The sequence below is a fragment of the Pyrus communis genome, chromosome 7 (genome assembly GCF_963583255.1).
Source record: "Pyrus communis chromosome 7, drPyrComm1.1, whole genome shotgun sequence".
Taxonomy (NCBI): domain Eukaryota; kingdom Viridiplantae; phylum Streptophyta; class Magnoliopsida; order Rosales; family Rosaceae; genus Pyrus; species Pyrus communis.
Window position 1 is genome coordinate 23,194,823 of NC_084809.1, and position 9,173 is coordinate 23,203,995.

The window sequence follows — 9,173 nt, forward strand, 5'->3', positions numbered from 1 at the left end:
AGTGGAAAATATTTTTTATTATAAAAATAAAAAAATGAAACAATAAATAAATCAAAATATTGACACGCTAATGCTTACAAAAATCAAACACTTTGTTCTCCTCTGTCTGTCTCTTTTGCTTTCTCTCTCGTTGCGCGTTTAGATTGGGTCGGAAAAGTCAAAGCTTGTGCGCATACAAAAACGGAGTTCCGGTCGTCCTCTGTGACATTACCTCTCAACTGCTTTCCTCCATTTGCGTCATTCATTTGTACAATTTCTGGGATTGGCTTAAATCTTTCATCTTCTTCCTTTCTACGCTTTTTGCTTTCATTTGAAGCAATCCCAGTTCGGATTCACCAAAACAATGAACTCCGTTTGATTGACTTCGATTGTAGTTGGTTTTTTTTTTTTTTTTTTCCAAATTCCCCCAAAAACATGATTGGATGCCAATTTTCCAGCTTCTGAATTGAAAAGAAGAAGAAATAGAAGAAAACCCAACTTTCAGATTGTTTGGTTTCGATGCTCACACGGTTTACATGTTACTTTATTGAAACTTGAGTTGAATTTCAATTTTTTTTTTTAGCCAGTCTTTGGATTCTGGGTTTTCAAAATTCTGGCTCACAGAGTTCTGTGTTTTCACTAACTTCAACTAAGATTTGCAAGTGACTTGTAGCTCAAGTGGTCGAGAGTGTTTACCCTTCCTCGCGAGGTCTTGTATAAAAAAAATCCTGCTAGATTGAAGATATTTGACCCACTTGCCGATTGCCAATCCTGATTGAATATTTCTGGTTTAGAGTTTGTGAATTATGGATGGTTCTCAGGGTGGTTCTGGTGGTGCGCCGGCGCCGTTTCTTACTAAAACATATGACTTGGTGGATGATCCTTCGTCCAACCACATGGTGTCTTGGAGTGAAACTGGTTCTAGTTTTGTAGTTTGGGATCCCACCGAGTTCGCCAAGGAAATGCTTCCCATGTATTTCAAGCACAACAATTTTTCGAGTTTCGTGAGGCAGCTTAATACATATGTAAGTTCTTTGGTATTTCCTTCACTTTTTAAGCATTTCATTTATCTTCAATACAGTGGCTCATTAGCATTGGAATCATAGCATTTCGATACGATTCACTGCGTGATGTTTATGTGTTTAATTTTATTGTGATGAACTAAACTTAAATGACTTATTAACTCAGCGGGATTATAAACTTCAGAATTGGTTTGTTTGTTTGCAGTTTTTTGTTCTAATTTGCGCTTGCACACACTTTATTGCCTTCTGAAGTAGGAATTATTTGTGTTTGTTGGAGTATTTGTAACTCTATTTCATAAGCAGTTGCAAGCATGGTGACGCTGGTATCATTTTTTTGTATAATTGTTCTGTTTACAATTGTTGTCTTCGATTGCGAGTGCACTAGTCCAGTTTGGCCTTTGCTCGAAAAGGTAATCAAACTTTTTCTTGTAGATTGTTTCTCTCGTAGACAAAATTGAGAAGGAGGTGATCCCTTCTCAGAAATTAGCTGAGTTTATAGAATCAAAATGGAAAATTGTTCCGTAATGAGAGGTCTTCAATATGGCCAAGACTATGGAGCGCTAATAGCTACGAGCCATAGATGCTTTTCCTATATGTTCCAAACATACATCAGGTCGGAAAAGGAGTAACTGGGTCGAACGCTGCGAAACAAAGAAACCTGGTCATGGAGTAAACTTCTAAAATGATGGCGAAAACAAGAAATGCTTCTTGCGGCTGCTACGACTAAGGATACTCAGCAGTCAATTGACATGGTTTGAAATTTGAGCGATAAGATTATATAAATGCTTTGCACGGGGTGTTTATTTTGCTTGAACTAGGGGACAGTGTCAGCACATTGAGTAGGTTGGTACCCTGTTGGCACACGGTGTAGAGGCCTCACCAGAAAGCTTCCAAGACATGCTACCATATGGTGGGCAGCAATTCAGATGTATTTTCTGGATAAGGGAGAGCAAAAGGTGCAAATATTTCCTATGTTGCACGGTTATGGAGCATGTAAAGGCATTGGTTTGAAGTGTATCTTATATTGCCCTGGTTTGCTGAGATTTGTAGGATGAGTTTTCTTAAAGAAGGAGAAAATATAGTTCAGAATTGCTACTTCTTGTAGGGCGGGAAATCTAAAGAAAGGTCATATTTAAGTTATTTTTTATCCGAAAGAGCGGGTCATTCCTGAAGTCGAATTATAGACTTTTGCTCTTAGTGCTGAGATATAGAATTGCTACTTCTTGAACTTTTTCCATTCACTGTGGAGATGGAAAAAACTAAACCATTGATTCCATTCCTAAATCGGTAACGAGAAATCTGCTGTAAGGAGGATTTAGACCATTCCTCAGGAGATTAGAAAGCTTGAAATATGTATTATGTGTGTGCTTGATTAATATAGCATGTGCTACTTTAGGACAATATTTGTTTAACCTAGCACCATGAAATTTCTTTTTCCTTTTGAGTTGTTAATCTGAGTACGTATGATTTGTAATTGTTAAACATTTGTGTTCTGTATGCGCAGGGGTTTAGAAAGATTGATCCAGAACAGTGGGAGTTTGCAAATGAGGAATTCTTAAGGGGAGGAAGACATCTGCTGAAGAATATTCACCGCCGCAAGCCAATTCATAGTCATTCCTTGCAGAATCACGAGTATTCTTCAGTTCCTTTGACTGATACGGAGAGAGAAGAATATGAGAAGAAAATCAACAGACTGAATCATGATAAAAGCTTGCTTGAGTTGGAGGTACAACGGCATCAAAGAGAGAACCAGGAGTTTGAATTTCAAATACAGATATTACGAGAACAGCTGCAGAACATGGAGAATCGGCAGAGGCAATATACGGCTTTCCTTGCTCAACTAGTGCAGAAACCGGGATTTGCTTCTGTACTTGTGCAGCAGTCAGAAATCCATAGCAAAAAGAGAAGATTACTGAAATCGAACGACTTTCCTGATGACTTTGGTATGGAAGATTTGACTTTGAATCCGCAGAAAGAAACTTTGGGAATAAAGTTGGACCAGCTTGAGAAGATGGAGTCTTCCTTGAACTTTTGGGAAGATTTTCTACATGGGGTTGGGGAAGCGATGCCTGAAGAATTAAATGATATTGGCCCGTTGTCTCAGGCCTCTCCTATCATTGTTACAGAAATACAAGACACCAGCATGAATAGCAGGCCTTGCTCACCTAGATCGCATATATCTTCACCGAATTCAATGAATGCTCATTCCTTCCCAGAGGTGGCTGGGTCTGCAAATCCTTTTGACATCCTTACTATAACATCAATGTGCCACACTGTTGATTTCAGGTCTAAATCTTCAGGAATTGATATGAACTCCAAGCCCGACAGTGCCCCTGCTCTTGATTCCTCGAAAGAAAATGTAGTAGAAGTGAAAAATGCCGAGCCTGCCAAGGCAAATGATGTCTTTTGGGAACAATGCCTAACAGAGACTCCTGGTTTAGATGATGCGCCGGAAGTACAGTCAGAAAGAATGGATGGCGATGGCGATGGCGATGGCAAAGCGAGTGATGCCAATCCAGCTATTCGGAAGAAGCTTTGGTGGAACACAGATAATGTAGATAACTTTAGGAACCAAATAGGGCGCCTCACTCCAGCTACATAATTTTAGTTAAATTGTGAACACTTCGACGTTTTGATGTTTATATTATGTATACTTTTAAACTTTGAAGGTGGATTTACTTAGTCATGTATTTCTAGACATTCCAATTTTTGAGCTCATTGTTGTGGATTCTTTATGTTGTAGCTTGGAATTAGAGACATTGGTTAGTTTTTGTATGTAAATAATAACAGGTTTCAAGGAGTTTTATAATTTGAATGTTATTGTGAATAGAATTATTAGTTGCGAATGTAATTGCGTAAACTTAAAGTAGAATTCCAACTGGGTTTGAAGATATTACTTGTAAGGCAAAAAAATTCATCTTGATTACTATAAATAAAGGTAAAGGGTAGGGATGGCAACGGTAGATCGGGTTTGGATGTCTCATCCCACACCCAAATCCGATATTTTCCCAAGCCCAAAACTGTAGAATCCCCATACGGGTTTCCCCGTAATTGAACTCATGGAATAACGGATTTCCCATCAAGTAACGGTTTTTCATGTTATGATATTTATATATCTTTATTTTATTTATATTATTAATTAAATAGTAGATTTTAAATAAAAATGAGATTAAATAGACTATTATTATTATATAACTAATATATTAATATAACTAATATAATGCATATAATAAATAATATATAAAAAATTTACATTATCAAAAATATATTTATACTACTGATAATTGATGAGCATATAAGATTATCTCCAAAAGAGATGTCAAATACGCTAAGTAAGACTAAATGACATTGAGGTGTTTTTCATTCTATATTTCATATATGATGTGACAGGTCATTTGACTTTTTACTTTCTAGTTGTCTTTTTTGACACCAAACAAAGAGGAATCAAATATATTTAATTACATTTTTTATGCATGGTCCCATTGACAACTAATAGAATAAAGACTAAAATCAATTTTAATTATTTTTTAAATAGTTAATGTAACTGTGGGGCCTAATATAATAATAAAACGAATATTCAATTGGCCACAAGATTTAACATTGGTATTCAATTGGCCACATCAGCCAACAAACAAAATTTTGACATATTATAATTGACATCTCCAAAGGAGATGTCAAATATACCAAATAGGACTAATGACATTTAGATATTCTCCAATGTATATGACATATATGATATGGAAGCTAAGTTATTTGACTCCTTACTTTTTAGTTGTCTTTTTTTACATAAAACAAAGAAAGAGTCTAATATATTTAATTTAATTTAACTTTTTATGCATGGTTTTTAATTATTTTTTAATAGTTAAAGTAACTATGGGGCCCATATAATAATAAAATAAATATTTGAAAATCTATTGAAAAAGTAGAAAATTTAACATTTGTATTCAATTGGCCACATCAACTATCAAATAAAATTTTGACATATTATATTTGACATCTCATTTGAAGATGCTCTAATTATACTATTAATGATATAATGCTTATAAGGACTTTCATATTTTATAACGCATGATTATTGATAACTCGTTTTTCCATATAATAAATATTTATGTTTTTTTATTAAAAAATGAAAATAGTTCTGTTTTGGATATGGGTTCGAGGCGGATACCCTAATAACCATAACCGAACTCAAAACTGAAAATTTACCCGACGACTATCCCTAATTGGAAAAATACTTGAAATTTAATCTCTGAAATTGAATCGTTTGGATCGATTACATGCGGGGATTGGCTGTCAAGGGTTAAATCGCATCCCTAGGAAAAGGCCAAGGGGTAAGGACACAATTTTCATACATCTGAGCTCTTTTCTCTTTGCCATCCTCTCTTTTTCACATACTCTTATAATTAATTAGTTTCACAACACATTATCAACATGATGTGTCTCTGTAAGAAAAAAAGGATCTAAACCCCGCAAAAGCTTTTTCACCATTTTCATCAACATCCAAGTAATCCTAAACTCTTATCTATTTGATTTCAATTTAATTTATGCCATGATTAATATGATTACTATTGACACACCCCGATCGAGATCAGGGCATGCTGGCCGTCACGTGGAAGTGACGTAACCATGTGCACAGTGCGGAAGCTAATAAAATAATAGTAAATTAGTACGAATAAAATAAAATCCAACTTCACCCAAAGTAATAACATACATGTGCAAGCGTAAGTGTGAAACAAAATTCAGAGCACAAAGACCTAATGCAGTCCGGGAGAAAACGACACTACAAAAGCACACCCGAAGGTGGTCCTACACTGGAATTAATCTGTCAGATATGCCAGGGAAATCCTCAAGGAAGCCACCAAAAGTGCTAGCCAACTAGAACCTGGAGGGGCGCAAAACAAAAAGTGTGAGTGGGCGAAAACAAAGCTTTTCAAAAACCATTTCATAAACAAGATTCTAACCCCTCGCCGTAAAACCTGTATACTTCCCAGAAAAATAGAATATACATATATATAAATCATGCTCCGAAATATGCCATGTCAAATGTCTCTAAATAGAATGCAAGTGCTCAGGAACGTCAAATCAATGCCATGTAATCTGTCAGCCGGAGTCACTTAACGTGACCTGTACGGCTGAATATAGAGCTCAAACCTCCGTCTCACTAACTATACCTGCACACGAGTCGGAACCACCTAAAGTGGTCTATATGACAAGCCTGGGTGTAATATAAGTACGCTCAAGTGCTACGATCACGTGAAGGCTGGGCGAATAATCGCGGGTCACCTACGAGTCGGAACCACCTAAAGTGGTCTGTACGACAAGACTGTGCATCTAACTTGGATCCAAGATGAGCGTGTGGTGTGGGAGGTGAATATCACGTGAAGGACTGTGCCCAACTCTGGGCGGGAGCACTAACATCGGGTGTGCAGGTTATGAGCTCTCTATGCATCTCAAATCACTACTGAACGTAAACATAAATCATAACTCACTTGGCACTTACCTGTGCGTCCGCAGCACCAAACATATATAAACATATGCGACTCATAATGCGTAAATAAATGGCAAACTATAGGCATGGCATACAAACGTATAATGTTTCAAATAAATTTCTGGGGAAAACATAAGTATATAGGTATATATGGAAAACCAAAAACTCACTCACTGGTATGTAGAAGGGTCGTAACCCCCTTGCCTCGAGTGACCGCGCTCGTCCTCGGGATAGGTCTCACTTATATGTGAAACAACTATAAAAACGTTAATTTTAAAACACATAACCAACCTTAAGAAATAACTTCTCATACAATGCTCAAATGGGGTGTATGAATACACCAACGTGATCTACTCAACCTCAGGAACATCCCCATATTTTTAGAAAAAATTTTCACTGTCGCACGTGCCCCCACGTGCCGGCCAAGGCACGGCCACACGCGCCGGCCACGCACAGGTACCTGCCCGGCACACTGACGGCGTCAGTTAACGCCGTCAGGAATATTCCGTTAACTTTAACGGATTCCGTTAAAGCCGTTAGGAATATTCCGTCCAAACTGACGGAATATTCCGTCGTCTTCTCCGGCGCCGGAAAATCGTGAAAATTTCAAAACTTTGTAACTTCTTCGTTTTTCAACCAAATTTCACAAAATTGGTACCAAAATGAAGCTTACAACAAGAGGAACAAATCCATACCACTTTCAAGTGCTAAAACACACGGAATCTCGCTGGAAAAACACCACCAACTCCGGCCAACCTTGTAACTCATGATCCCGACGTCCAAAACCTTCAAACGAACCACCCCGAGCCTCCTAAGGACCTCACCAAGCTTCCTACAAGCTTGAAATTCCAAAAAACACAAGAATTAACATGTGCATGAACAGTGGCAAAATCGGGTATCCCGAGTTCGACGTGAAAATGAAGGTATCCTTACCTAAAATGGATATGGTTGAACTTCTACGGACCTTACGAGCATGAATATATACTTTGTTTCCTCGATCTGTGAAGATTTGGGGGGTTTTGGGGTGTGTCCGTAGAAATGGGATAGGAAATGGGGGAGAGAGGGAACTCGGGACAAGGGTGCAGGGTAGGGAAAAGTGAGGGGGTGTGGGAGAGTGTGTGTGTGGTCCACAACCTGCCAACAATAATCCAAAAACAACCACACAACGAAAAATCACACTAGGGGCAAAATCGTCATTTCACCCTTACGGTTCGAAAATTCCTGAACGGGCTGTCACAACTATTTTGCGTACTATGCAAGTTATATATTAATAAATATGTGTGGGTATATCAAGCAAAAAAAAGAAGATGTAATTCCAAAACCTTAAATTGTAAAAGCCGCACCTACGTTTCGAGCGTAGTCATGCAAGCTAATGAGCTTCGCTATTCATCCACCTAGGTCTAGACGACAAGCCGTTTGACATGTCTTCTTCTTCCCAACCTGGTCATCACCTCCCTACCTTGTGCATCATGCATTACAAATTGAAGCTAGATACAATTGGAAGGATTAGCTGATCGATTGAAGCTGAGAAGGGAACCTTTATGGCAAGCATTAGCTAATCGATTTAGTCACTAAAAGTTGATTACTTTGCTTGAAAGCTAAGCACAATTGGATTAATCTAATATACCAGGACTATAAGTTTGTGAATCAGGGTTGGTCCTAAGTTTTCGAGTGCCTAGGGTGAATGCTCAAAATGTGCCATTTTTCATTCCAACATATTATATATTAATTAAAACACTGGCATAACATTCTAACATATATTATAAAAACATTAGTAACTAACGACATATCAATTCAACATATTTAAACACAAAAAAAATACCTATTCGTCAGTTGCCACTCAAAGTCTCAAACTTTTATGGTTTGGCAATCTTGATATGACATACGATTGTTGTAGGTTACTACTTTTGTAGAATTGCAATCCTGTTATGAAATTAAAACTAATTTGTAAGATTAAAACTAATTTGTAAAAAGCAAAACCAACTTGAAAGTGAAGAAAAAAAGTTTTTGATTTAGGCCGTTTAGCCTGTCTGCAGTGTGTAGACTACAAGACTGCGTCACTCTAAGCCCAAGGGTGTGGGTGTGGCCCATGTGGGTCTTGTCAGTCTCGTAGTGAGCCAGTAGGCAATGGCAGACATCAAATTGAAAAAAATAAAAGTGGATCTTTACCTAGCTACCTTGTTGGAAGCAGGAATCACCGGTTCACTAAAGTAAGGTGGCTTAAACTAAAGCAGGAAGCAAAACCAGAAAATGGGAGATTGGATTTTTGGCACAGTCACCGACACTGTGTTGGGTATTCGAAATTTCGAATGGCCCAACTAAAATTCTGAAACTCGAATGTCTTTGAAATTTTGGAATTTCGAACAACTGCAGCACAAGCATATGATTATGAAAAGTTTGGACTTAAGGGCTGATTTATAATGTTTAATTAAATTAAAGGCTTCTCTTGGAACATGAAATTTGGTCATTGGAATCGGAATACGTACTAAACAACCAAGAATCTCAAGGCGTTCAACATCTGAAGACAATGTGATGGTCAGCGTGCACTAAATTTATCATTTTTTTTAATACCTAATATTTGGACAAAAACTTTTTGGTGCTCCTTAAAATTTTAGGCGTAGGACAGACGCCCTATTAGCACTAGGCCTGGGCTAGTTCTATTATGAATGAATATAACTCTGAAG

At 37.5% G+C, this 9,173-nt stretch overlaps 1 protein-coding gene across 1 annotated transcript; it reads left to right on the forward strand.

The window, feature by feature from the left end:
* The first annotated feature begins 555 nt into the window (after window positions 1-555).
* Window positions 556-3,752, forward strand: LOC137741169 (heat stress transcription factor A-4c-like). Its single transcript, XM_068480978.1, has 2 exons — window positions 556-1,004; window positions 2,506-3,752. The coding sequence occupies exons 1-2, from the start codon at window positions 786-788 to the stop codon at window positions 3,601-3,603; spliced, it is 1,317 nt and encodes a 438-aa protein (XP_068337079.1). The 5' UTR covers window positions 556-785; the 3' UTR covers window positions 3,604-3,752.
* Window positions 3,753-9,173: the final 5,421 nt, after the last annotated feature.